Genomic DNA, 14146 nt, shown 5'->3' with positions numbered 1-14146 from the left:
AAAGATATAATAAGATATTTCAATAAAGGTTTTATTTTTATTTTTATCTGCGAACGTTTGCAGCGTGTTTGCGGCATATTAAAAACATTAAATGCATTTTACAGTATCGCATTATTGCACTATGAAAATTGCACTGTTAATCGGGAAATATTCAAATCAATGTGGAATATCATGTTTCGTAATAGTTTTGGCAATTCTCAATTGAGATACATTTAGGTGCGTTTTACAGCCATTATTGCTGGTATGTCTCGCACCGTGATCGGTCGCAAACAATTATCGATCAATATATGAATTTTATCCCTCCACCTTGCTCCTCGCTCCCCTTCTCTTTGCTCACGAATTTTCATTTTAGCTTCATTTGTGCACGAGCGCATCGCTCACTAATATTGCTTCAATATCACCGAAAATATGACGGTAACTAATTATCGCGGCAATTCAAACGCTAGTCAATATATGATAATTGCGTTAGCACACGTTTCAACTGTTATCGGCCAATAAAAATTATTGTCAATCGCCCGTGTGGATCTTCATGCTCCCGATTATGCGGATTATTGGACACGACGGTATAATTAGATAACGTTTGATTCTCGGATCTCGCTGTTGAAATCCGACGTTGCGCTGTTCGTTGCAGACATAGATTCGAGGATTTCCACGATCTCACACACGTAGATTCGCTGATCGGGTCTTGAAACCTTTAGCCCTTAAGTCTCCTTGTCTGTCACAGCTAGCTATGTCGTTAAGCTTAATTATACCGCGCTGACAGTACTGTAGGAACTGCCATTGCGGCGAAACTACCAGCAAATATCACGTGATATCCCTCCGAGCACGAAATTAAGCTGTCGGTTTTTACGGGATGGTTTTAATCGCCCGAGTTTCGTTAATGCCGTCACGTCGCCGGCATTAAACCCACTTTCCCCGTGCTAATGAGTAATATTTAATTAAAAGGCGCACGCAGCGAGATGGATGTATTCCCCAACAAATCTGGATCCTTCTCCCCGGCCTCGACGCAAATATGACAGGCAATTTTTATTTCTAACAGTGTTCAATATTAAATCTCGTCCAGATTTCCGTGGAAACGGAGCGCATTTCTAACCCGCTGAAATATTTGTCGAAAAAGTTACGTGAACAATTTTCCTCTTAAATGAAAATGACAACAAATCACGATCGAGAACATCGATCGCGCATGCAGGCAGTTCAGCTGGAAGTTTCAACCGAATCAGCAAATATTGGAACGAGGTTGCACTCGCGCATTTCTGTGTAACATCGGATTAACGAAGGCACACGTGGAATTGAAATTCAGGAAGGAACGGCCCGGCGGCGAAACTCTCAACTTGTTGGGATTATCGCTGTAGCGCGAAACAGTCTCATAACGAGAGTGCTCGCGGGAGACCGCAACCCCGCAGACCGATTTTCCCGCGCAAGCTCACGGAAAAATGGAAGACATAGAAAACAGTCGCCGAGCGGAGAGAGAACTCAGATTCGCGTGGAAATACGCTCGAAAATAAGCGCGTGAAAAAATAAACGCTGATTGAATCCCGTGGATTCGAGTCTGCCAGCTCTCGCGTACGCACTTTCATCGATGACCGGAATATTTTCGCTCGCGTGCGCCAGCGATTCCTGATAGAATTCAATTGTAACACCAACCAGCATCGCTCCAGACAAACTACGAGCACGGATACCCGGAGCCCCATAAAGCTCAGGTCGTTGTATATGCCGTACTCGGTGCGACGACAGAATTCCGTTCGATCTCGTCCCACCCTCCACCCCCTTCCTCCTGCGCTTCCACCTATCCCGTCGCCACCGACTCCCGTCGCCAACCACGCGCGTTCGATTGTTAGGAGTTGAATAGAGAAAAATTGGATGCTATTCGTCGTCGCGCTGGGAGCAATGGTAGAAGTTGAAAAAAAAATCTATTGTCACATGGCACGTGTAATTCATAGTGCGGCTTCCCGGATTCGAGTCGCCGTCTCCCTCTTCGACATGCTCGGTCATTTTTTAGGTGTACGTTATTGCGAGCGGGGTTCGCACGTTCCGCGTTTGTCGCGGGCACGCGAAACTGGCGTATCCCGCATGAAATTCCACATGGCTGTTATAACGTCGTGCTCAATACCCATCTACCTGTGTACGTGTTTTCATTTACTCGCACGGCTTGATGGGCGCGCCTGCGCGCAGCGAGTTCGCCGGCGAAATCAAGTTTTATCCATGCAGGCTTACCTTGTACTGTGTATTTCTGAGAAGAAAGAATTAATACATTTGTTAGATAAATACGGCGCAGCAGCATTGCGAGGAAGTTTTACCTAACTGTACTTAAGCGTACTTAAAGCTTCTCAGTGTTACTTATACCAAATCTGAGATCTTTACCAGCAGTACCGGAATAAAGCTCTTAAATTCTTGAGAACTTCAATGATTCTCGACTGCTCACATCGGACAGTCGCTACTTGCGATACTTGCGTTACGTGGTAAATATTATAATAATACTCGTATTGCGTAATAAATAACTTCTGCGTATGCTATAGCTTCTTTTCAGTTATTTTCTCATCACCTCATTCTTCATTCATTAGCATTTACCAATCTCTTAGCAGTGTGCTTCGTTGTGGTATAAAATATAAAATAAAAACGTAAAACGTTTTTAAGATTGTCTTGTATTTTGTATTACATGAAAAATAATTTCTGCATATGTGCTGCAATATTTCTTTAGTTATCTTTTAATATTATACTTATCTATTTCATCATTTCATTTCTTCACCTATCAGTCTATCACTAATCTCTAATTGATTCACTTAGAGATTCTTTATAAAATAATGTTTTTCACATACGCAAGATTATCTTGTATCGCACAATAAATATCTTCCGCGTATACTGTAAGCTCTTCAATGATCTCTTCATCATCTTCTGCTTCACTACCTCACCTATCTATCAGCCAATCTATCCACCAATCGCTCACGCTCACCTAACTTGTCCAAGGCATACAGATTTTCAAGGTCGTCCTATCAAGCCATGAAATCTTCGTTCCGTGTACGTGATCGACGGCAATGTCTGGAGGAACGAAGGGCGCGTCGTTCCGCGCTTAAGTGCGTTGAGTGAGTAAACGTCTAAGCTCGCTCTAAGCTTGATCGTGCCTGTCTGTAACGGCTTGGGCGGTCTCTTCGCCGTATGTAGTAATATAGCGCCGCGAGGGCCGTGCATAACGTAAATCCATGTTTACTATGCTAATACCTGGAAACTTGCCGGTTGAAAGGATGCCGAGAAACGTCCCATCAAATATGCAGGGCCACTTGCACGGCCTGTGTGCATGCACAGGGGTAGAAGGGGGAAGGGGATCGAGCAGTAGGAAGAAGCTCGTTTTCATGGAGTCTGCTAAACTCTAGCCTGGCGCCAGATTGGAATAGCGGTCGGGACCTCCCTTGTCTAACTCTTGTCGGTTCTCGTCTGTGCCGCAAGATTGCGCCGGCATTAATTCGTGGAGGAGGGGTGGTGAGCGGGGGCGAGACGGAACTGTTGCGTTTATGGTTACGTCGACGGATCTTTAAAGCTTGAACTCCGTGAATTATTATCTGAGAGAATCCCTCGTCCTCCCCTCATGACGCTCCTATAATCCTTGTAACTGGAAGAGAGTTTATGAAGGATGCGTCTCGGGAGCTCAGCAATTCATTTTTTTACGTCTGTCATTAAATTAATTCACCGTCCACGGAAACCGTCGACGTCCCGCGAGCTTCCGGTTTGATTGAAAGAAAGCACGATCCGTTTGCTCGGTTCTTCAATTCTTAATTCCGCGCGCAATTCGATCCCGAATAATTAAGAGTTTCGATCCCGAATGAATTTCAAGTAATCCTTAGGTCTTCCTCCCGTTCCCTTTGAAGTTTGTTTTCTCATTTTTCAGAAGTTTAAATAAACGGATCGCCTGACGCGGTAATTAGATTTTTGAATGTCGCCGAGACAGTTCCGTTCGCGTGACATTGACATTCTCAGATATTTGATTTCTCCGGAGAACTCGCAGGTTTTCCAGCTTCCTAATTCCGTAACGTGGAAACAGGATTAATCCGTGATTTCAAAGTACGTGCTTTAAGTTCGAGATCCGAACGCGTTATTCGGAACGAGCGGATTTTTCGGTTGCACCAGCGATGCCGCAGCCACTCGTAATCCGCGTTTGACGATACACTGAAGCGGTAAGCTCTTAATCGCGTTATCCGCATCTCCATATAATGCCCAGGTACCTGTTATCTACCTGTTGTTACCTATATCAACACGGCTTTTAATCGCCGTGCCGTTTACACCGACGCGATCTAATAATCATGATAAAAATTCCGAAAAAATCATCCTATCCGTTTTTTCCCGCAAATATAAAATGGATCGTCGAGTTGGTGTGAGCGAAGCACACATACATGTCATGTTGCACGACCTAATTTTAAGATTAAAGCTTAGCGATTGAAAGAGTAAATATATTTCGATAATCAATTTACAAAAACAGTGACTTTAAGCTTTCGTTCAACTTGTCGATTCATTTTTTGAGGAAAAAACATTCAACGTACATTCCCCAATCTAATTCCCGGACAAACAGAGGGAGAATTGATCAGGTCCGAAAAGTTTAATTTTGAGAATTGCACTTTTTTCCAGAAAAACGACCCTAAGAACACGCGAAACTACTCGACAGTCTCTCTTCTCTGAAAGCGATTTTCGATTACGTACATACGTACACGTGCGCGAAGTATCGCCTGGTGCACTTGCGTGTGCGTATATATGTGTACGTGTGTGTGTGTAACGGATGCGCGCAATTACGATTCAAATTTTACGACTTGCTTAACTTAAATTACACGACCCCAATTAAGTGAGATCGTGCCCGGAGCCCGCGCGACTGCCAAGTTCTGCATAGCGTTTTCCAACTGCGTCCCTTTCCCTTCCACCCTAACTCTCTTTCTCTCTCTCTCTCACTCTCTTTACACCCCCTATACTGACACACCGACAGCCCTCTGTTTGCGTCTCCGCTCAAAAACTACCAGCTCGCCTTCTAATCTCGTTTACCGGCGAAAATCCGCCAGGAGGATGCTGATACTCGCACGCCGGAAACGATTATTTAATTAATTTCTTCTGAATGTCTCGAAACTGCGGCGTTTTATTCTACATTTGCAGGAGTTCTTGCCAATTTGATACTCATTGCTCTGCAGCAAAAATTTTAGCAACAAAATGATAACGAGATTCTTTTAATTATACACTTTTTGAAAAGAAATTCTCTCTTTCTCAATCTCTATCCTTAATTATAATTTAATTATTAGCAAATATAATTATAAATAATTAAAAGCAATAATTGAAATTAGTATCATAATAATATTTTAAGAAAATATCGCGATGCAAAGTGACAATCAAAAATAGACACACCTCCTATTACATGTTATTTACATTAAAAAGTTTATGGACAAAATACGCAAATATTGACTACAAAACTTTTTCTCTTCCAGATAATAATATAAACTAAAAATAATGATTTTGAAATTAATATTGAGGTATTATAGATAAAATGCGTTTAAAATATTACTTAAAATTTCATTTTTTCCCCAAAACAGGAGTTATCTGCAACACCTGGAAGGGTCGGTTTGTTACCGGAACTTATTGAAACATCTCCTTTGCCTTCTGGGCGCAGTAAAAGCCCGGCACGCAGCGGCGATCGCTGTAAACTCGCGTCGTAGTATTTATCAATTTAATTTAACACACCCCCTGGCGCCGCATGATAACGCAAGTGATCGTGGTTTATTTTATCGCGCACTAAAAGAAGATACTAGGAGTTTATGATACAGGGATATAACGTGGAATGAGAGAGAAGGGAGGCCGTAGAGACGCTCCGGTGAATTCGGATTCGACCAGCTGCGCTATCCCACGCACGTGAAGCCTACACAGCCCTCGTGCCTCTACAATCCACGGAGTGTCGAACCCTTTGTCGCGCGGGCACAGTCTCATGTCGCGAACGGCGACACCTTCTGTACGCGCCTTCGTAAAAATCTATATGCGATATTCCACTATTTCCGAAGGTTCCATTAACGCGTACTCGAATTGATGAGGATGGTTGCAAGCGAGGTGACATAATTACGTTCATTGATAAAGTAATAACGCCTTTAATCCTTCAATGCCCCGGGGAGGCATCCGTAATAATTTACATCGGCGATGTTCTCTGTCATTCGCTGCCGTTCGCTTAATTCGCAACGACGCGCGCGTACGGACTCTGGGACTTTCCGTTATTGCGTGTTATTATTTTAACAGATATATTATAAATTCTTTATCGATTCCTCCTTCCGCTCCCACTTCCTCCCGTCGCGTAATGAGCGGGATGAAATTCACGCGCAGACTCGACGAGTTTATTCTTGCATTTCGACATCTATTTCCAAATAATCTCGTATAATCGTTACTTAATAAATGATTTATTTGTTAACTATTAATATGGATTACTGATTCTGTGTTGAGATTAATTATTGTCGTGTCATGAACGAAAATACTTCGAATGCAATTGATTTATAAGTATCGGTTGTGCCGACGAGAAATGGAAGAGAAATCTGACGCATACGCGCTCTGATCGTGAGTATGAATAGATGTTTGCTGTAATACGTTATATAGGACAATTAAATTTTTTAAAATAATTGACAATTATTGAAACCATCATTTTTCTATGCTTTTTATTTGTTACCATGATTCAACATGCATTATAAATGCGAATAAATCTGAAATCTGTAAATGAAATCGAAATAAGATGTTATGCGATACAAATTAGTATTAAATTGATTCAAAACTCTTTATTAAGTTCAATATAATTACAAGTTTTGCAAGATAAGGAAGATAAGGGCAGAAAAGTGATACAAAATTAATTGTTATTAGGACTTGACGAAATCTGACACAGCCGGGCTTTGTCCGTGCGTTTGCAAACTTGCCGGCGATATTGCGACGAACGAAGTAATTAATTTGCTTTCACGTACTGCGCACATTATGCGCGGATTATGCCCGTCGCAGTTTGTGCTGCAAAGTTCGCGATGTAATTACGTACTTTTGATTCTGTTTGTCCATAATGAGTCGCGAGCGATAAAGTTACTAAAGCCGCCTGCAAGTTTCGTCGCGTTACAGCTACGCAATCCCACGTAATATCGCAAACAATAATTGATCTACTTTACACTGAATTTACACTATTCGTTGTTAATAATCATTTCACTTATCTCGTCACACGCGAGAGAAAGGAGAGGGGCGTTGTATAATCGCAATATTTGATATGTAGAACAGAATTTGCGATTTTAGTAATTTCATTGGAAAGTTTATCCACTGAAAAATACAAGTTAAATTAAAAAATTAAAGGGCGTTAATAAAATATATGAATATATATAACATAGTAAATATATGCGCGTAGAATTATAAAATATTGTCTGCGACAGATATTGAGATAAAAGTGTAGTTCAACGCAAGTTTCGCGTATTTAAACAACATGGCTCCATTTTGCAATTTCTTTCATTGACAGATTAATTCGTGACGGATAACGGTCAAGGATGGATGGTGTAAATTGGGCTTTATATAACGGACTGTCACAATAACGAGCTAAAAATGATACTCAGCGAGCGCAAACTAAAGCGGGAACAAGTAATCGGATTTCCGATGATGGACGAATAACATCATTGGCAAAAATGGCCGGCCCCGCGGCAACGTATTGTTACAGCAAATTCGTCCTTTGACTTTTAAATTCGGATTACCGGAGTTTTTACGCAAAGGAAAGTGCGTGTCATTTGCTTTTTGTAAATCGTTGCACACTCGTTACGCTGATACACGTTTCGCTAAGATTATATTGTAGCTGCGTTTACTTATTGCAGCTGATTACGTCAATTAATTTAATCCATCTCGTCTCTCTCGCGCATCAACCTGTAAAATATATATCACGTCATTTTCCCGATCATGTATTACGGTTCGAAATAATGGAAGACCGGTGGAAGTCAACGTCATTGCGTTTGTACGATTATCGACCCTCGTTAATATTAACTCATCTGGGCAACGTTAATTAACGAGCCGTGTCGATGCGCACGATACATAAAGCATGCCGAGACAAAGTTGGAACTATTTCAGGCATGTTTGACACCCGTTGTTTTGATCACTGGTGGTATGGGGAGGTGGATGGGAATGACGGTGAAAGGGGGTGGCGGGCTGGGGATGAAAGTAGAGAGGGCGAATAAATTGATACCGATGCGCGTGCATGTCGTGAGGAGGTCTCGCTGATGACCTATCGCGCTAATCTATTTTCCAAGCGGGATTTATCGAGCATATCCCGGCGAATGCAGAAAGCCTGCAGTAACATCGAGTTTCAGCGTTAAATATTTTCGCGTCGCGGCCATTTCGAAACATCCGCGAGCGCGGCTGGCCCATCCGTCCAATCGCCGAATTTATCTCCAGTACGCTTCGATTAATGCTCGCCCCGCCTACCGCTAATTCCCTGCCATTCGCAAAAGCTTGAAAAACTCAATTTTTGTATAAATACCCTTCAGCAGAACGTTAACGTTAATGAAACTGTAATTCATTACGCAGGATTATTTGAGATGAAACATTTACGGTTCGTGATATGTATTTTTATACAATTAAGCTGGTACGATAATATCATAATTTAATCTGCGTAATTTCATTCTTATTTAACAAGAAATAATTTGTGCGGTTAGCTTCTGACGAATGGCAGCATTGACAACGCGAATTACTTAAGAAACGTGTTTCATTACGTGTGGAAAAGTTGGCGCAAATTTTCCGGTCTCAACCGTGCACATTCGTATAAATGTATAGAACGGCTTTTGTGCAGTTTGTTCTCGTTACCGTTTCGCGGAGAGCACTATGTGCGGCGGAGGAAGACGGAGCTAAAATGGATCTGCATTAATCCGAATAAAGAGACTCGGCAAATACGCTGCTAACTTGCGAAGTACTTTGAAACGGAAGACTTACCTGATTAAGATTCTGAGATAATTTCGGAGAGGATCGGGGAGGGATTCTCTGAGTGGGCTACGAAGGAAAAAATTCCCTGGCTGGATCCGAGTATCTTGATCTGTTCCAATACCAAGATGGGGGAGCTGGTGAGCATCAAGATTTAACTGCGGAGGAATACGGAAATTCGAAGAGTATCTTCGTCGCATAAAAAAGAAATCACCAAATGAGTTGAAAAGGAGGGAAAACCCCGCGTTCAATGGGCTTTCATTTCGAAGGAACTGATAACGCGTCCTGAAATACTTATCTCCTGATCAAAAGTGATGAAAGTCATCTACACATAAAATGTATTTCTAATTAAAATTAATTAAAGTAGTGAAGATAAAAATTCTTACAATCTCTATTAGACCTTTAAGAAATCTATTACATCTATATTAGAATTTTAATAGAGATCCGTTAGATGCATTAAATTCTTAATATCTACGAGATCTTTGGAGTTATAGAAACTGTGACTGTGAACGTTTTGGCGCCACAAGATCGACGATAAACAAATCACAACGTGTCTGTTTTCCGAAAACTGTTGAGAAATCTGTCTTCTCAAAAAGTAAAATTCTCAACAAAAGTTACCTTCTTTCTTGTATTTCCTCGGTTGTAGACGGCCGAGAAGTGCACACGGTAAGCATTGGAATTGTAGATTCCTCTCACCGAAGGATCCTCCGGAGGCGTTCCTTATCGCGAAATATGGACCTACCACTTGCCACGTCACTCCACCGCACCACTCTCGTCGTTATGTCCGCGAAAGCGAGACGGAAGTGGCTCTTATCGAAACAAAGAGCTATGTTGACCGTGTATCTAGTCACATAGAAAGTCGCATCTCCAGTAGAAAGGAAACCGAGAAAGGAAATAGTTTTGCAGAGTTTTCCGAAGAATCCGCGAGAGAGGAATCTACAACCAAAAGCTATTAAAAATCACGATATTTTTGAAAAAAATCTATAAATCTATAAAATGATTCAAAAATAATTGCAAGCACAGAATATAAAAAATCAATTTTTGCATTAGTTTTTGCGCATTTCTTTCCAGAAGATTAACATCATATAGATCCGACTTTTTCTCAAAGAAACATTAGCGAAGTCACCGTCGTGCTCGGCAAGATGGCAATGCGGAAACGGTTCTCTGTAATTTTACGGCTCGATAAATTCATGTCTCACTTTTGCCAATTTCGGGACTCCATGTTCTGGAACGAAATAAGATGTCAAATTCCGCGGTCGCTCACGTTTTACAAATGCATAATATCAATGCAACGATTGCACAGATATATAAAATGTTGAGTATGTATGTGTGTGTGTTGATCTCTGAAAACCGAAATTAATTAAAGGATTAACAGAAATAAGCTTAATAGAAAGATTAACAAAGATAAATTAAATATTAGATATATTTAATTTTTATTTTAATTATAATTTGTATTTTATTAAATTAAATATCATTCTATCGCCTGGTTTTCAGTTTTACAAAAAGATAAATAGGCTTGGGAAAGCTTCTGTGCACATTTTAACTGTTTAAGTCAACTCCATGGCTGTTGTTGCTCCCTTAAACAAAATCCTCATGAAAGAAATTTCTTTCTCTCTCGTATAAACCTCGAGATTCGTATCTTCCCTCATCTTATCGCGTTCCTGCAGCGGCAGTTGAAAGAAGTTCGATAATCTCGTGATACTCCGCGGTTCACGTTTTGTCCGGAACGGCTGAACAATGCCTTGTCGTGTCGCCGATGTGAGTCACTTCGGCAGGTAGAACGCCTCATGTTCTCGACGTGTCCGCGACAAAAAAAGACGATGGCGTCGGCGCCATTGCTGTCTCTGTCACCGGCGAAAGAGGAACTGAAACGACGCGATCCTTTTGTGTCGCAGGCATGGCGGAGGGTGGCAGGAAGCATCCGGTGTTGCTATACATTCACGGTGAGAGCTACGACTGGGGTAGCGGAAACCCCTACGACGGCAGCGTCCTAGCCAGCTACACCGACCAAGTGATCGTCACCATGAACTACCGGCTGGGCGTACTCGGCTTCCTGAACGCCAACGTGTCGCCGCAGACCAAAGCAAGGGTTGCGAATTATGGCCTCATGGACCAGATCGCCGCTTTGCACTGGGTACAGCAGCACATTGCTCTCTTCGGAGGTGATCCCGACAACGTCACCTTAATGGGCCAAGGCACCGGAGCCGCTTGCGTGCATTTTCTCGCCATCAGCCCTACCGTTATACGGGGTAAGTGATTAAAGTAGTTGAGTTAGGGGAGATAAGTACAGCATCATTGAGATGATATCATGCGGTAGGTACATAGTAAAACGATATAGTAATATTGAACGAAAGTACAATACAGAATTTCGATTTATTTCTTATACCGTACGTGTACTGTAATTTTGGGGTTTTAAGTTTTAAGTTTTATTTGTAGAAATATTATGTAATTGATACCCGACAACATTTTGCAAAAGTGTTTTCAATAAAATATTTTTATAATATTTTATTCACATGAAAACTTGAGCGCAGCTGCCATGTTGTAAATATCACGTCAAATAACTTGAGGATTATAAATATATTAATTACCATGGACACTTCCAATGTGATGAATTAATCCGTGATAACATCAGGTGGAAAATCACAACACAAGCAAAACTAATTATAGTTGTGAATTGCAAAATTCAGACGGACGTTGTTAATTTTCATGAAAGTGAAACTGTTTAAAATGTCTGAACCATTCGCCGCCATATTGCACTCGCAATTATTCAGAAAACACGCTGCACTCCCCGCGCGTCTCATAAATGATAAAGCGCTTTCGCATTACACATAATTGAAAGGTAGGAAGTTTTACATGACTCGTTGCAGCGCGTTATTTCGCGCTGGTTAATTACATATTATGCCAATTACATATTCACAAAGGAGATGGAAACCTGCCCCTCGTCTATTTCTAACTAAAGCGAAATTCTTCGCAAAGAAGTTACGAACTCCCAGAAATTCACATCGATATATCGGATTGCAACGCAAACCCGCTAACAAGATCTTCAAGTAACATGCGAAACGAGCTTACACGCGCATCGCGCTCGTCTCCGATTGAAGAATTCTGTTACATTTACAGTAAAAGAAACTTATAAAGGGTATAGCAGGATAAGCATGTATGCGCTGCCCCCGCTAGGATCTGGATGAGATTTTTACAATAAGTTGTCATTGATGTGAGATTAAATTTTCCGAAAGATTATATCTGAAAAAAATTTTTATGGGAGTTATGGGGGTAAGAAGAAAAATCGAAAACAATTTTTTTCTCGAGAACGGCTGAACCGATTGTGATGAAAAAAATACATGTTATGGGTTTCAATGCCACAATGTTATAAAAAAAATTACGGATTTTTGTTCAAAAAAGACAGGTTACAAAAAATTTTCAAACTTTTTTTGAATTTTTTTTATGGGATGCACTTGAGGCACTATCACCATTTTCGCCCTAAGAAATCTTTAAATACTCTAGAATAACATGTCCGAGTTTCAAAACGATCGAAGGAGTAGTACATAGTTTAAAAAATGAAGATCTTCAGTGCGTCACGTGCGGCGTATGGCGCGCTGTACAACGGGTACGTGTAGCCAGTGAAGCCAGATCGCGGCCGCGGCCTCCGACTTACCGTAGTGGAGGGGATGACACACGCAAGTAAAAACCGCGTACGTGTGCGCTTCACTGATTGGTTCATCGCTTGTGTGTGTCATCCCCTCCACTACGGTGAGTCGGAGGCGGCCGCGATTTGGCTTAACTGCGTGTAGCACCGTAGCATTCATTTTTTTCACGTCAACACGTCCTGCGATCTTCACTTGTTTCTTTCGCTGTTGAGTAGTCAGTGTTCCCAATGTTGGCGTGTTAAGTTCTTTTCATACGTCTTCATTTGTTTTTCCTTAGAAAGAATAGGTTCAGCGTGGTATTCTTTTCTTCTGATAGTTATTCTGTTTACTGAAGCTTCCATTGATTCTAATTATGTAAAGGAAGACATTGGTAGCTTAATTTCTTTCAGGAACATTTATTTTGTTCTGCGATTGTCGCATGTTTCTGCTGCTGATATATTCACATATTCCGAAGCCTCTAATGTAGGTGACGATTTGACTTAACAGTACGAAAGCGTTTTGTTTGCTGTTATTATTTGAGCTTCTTTCACTCATCTCAAATGTTGTACTCTACAATAGCTCTAAATAGCTTCTTGTTACACCTTGTGTTTTTTTCTCATGCACATTCTTTCCAGCTAAAATACTTGCTTTGGATTTTCGTTTGCCATACTTGATTTGACTTGTCATAGTAAGAAATGTCTGCGACAAATAAAAATCCTAGATGTGCTGGATGTGATAAGTGTTTATTTAAAGTACATGGCCAGAAAAAAAAATTGGAACTGAAGATGAAGCAACGAATTTTTCTAACAAACTTCAACGAACGATTGTTCTTAACGATATCTTGTGTTCGAAATGTCGAGTGTTCCAATACAAAAAGGAGAAGCTTGATGTTGATTGCTCGATTTCTGAGAACGAACTTAACACGCCAACATTGGGAACACTGACTACTCAACAGCGAAAGAAACAAGTGAAGATCGCAGGACGTGTTGACGTGAAAAAAATGAATGCTACGGTGCTACACGCAGTGAAGCCAAATCGCGGCCGCCTCCGACTCACCGTAGTGGAGGGGATGACACACACAAGCGATGAACCAATCAGTGAAGCGCACACGTACGCGGTTTTTACTTGCGTGTGTCATCCCCTCCACTACGGTAAGTCGGAGGCCGCGGCCGCGATCTGGCTTCACTGGCTACACGTACCCGTTGTACAGCGCGCCATACGCCGCACGTGACGCACTGAAGATCTTCATTTTTTAAACTATGTACTACTCCTTCGATCGTTTTGAAACTCGGACATGTTATTCTAGAGTATTTAAAGATTTCTTAGGGCGAAAATGGTGATAGTGCCTCAAGTGCATCCCATAAAAAAAATTCAAAAAAAGTTTGAAAATTTTTTGTAACCTGTCTTTTTTGAACAAAAATCCGTAATTTTTTTTATAACATTGTGGCATTGAAACCCATAACATGTATTTTTTTCATCACAATCGGTTCAGCCGTTCTCGAGAAAAAAATTGTTTTCGATTTTTTTTCTTACCCCCATAACTCCCATAAAAATTTTTTTCAGATATAATCTTTCGGAAAATTTAATCTCACATC

The 14146-nt window shown here is 41.2% G+C and overlaps 1 protein-coding gene across 1 annotated transcript in view; it reads left to right on the top strand.

Moving 5' to 3' along the window:
* The window catches only part of LOC105279887 (neuroligin-4, Y-linked), a 204133-nt gene that overhangs the window by 109657 nt on the left and 80330 nt on the right, over window positions 1-14146 (top strand). Inside the window, exon 5 of the mRNA XM_011339990.3 lies at window positions 10824-11177. Coding sequence (XP_011338292.1) covers window positions 10824-11177 — 354 coding nt within the window. The remainder of the gene's footprint in view (window positions 1-10823; window positions 11178-14146) is intronic.

The sequence above is a fragment of the Ooceraea biroi genome, chromosome 7 (genome assembly GCF_003672135.1).
Source record: "Ooceraea biroi isolate clonal line C1 chromosome 7, Obir_v5.4, whole genome shotgun sequence".
Taxonomy (NCBI): domain Eukaryota; kingdom Metazoa; phylum Arthropoda; class Insecta; order Hymenoptera; family Formicidae; genus Ooceraea; species Ooceraea biroi.
The sequence above is the reverse complement of the archived record's forward strand: the minus strand, read 5'-3'. Positions and strand labels throughout refer to the sequence as shown.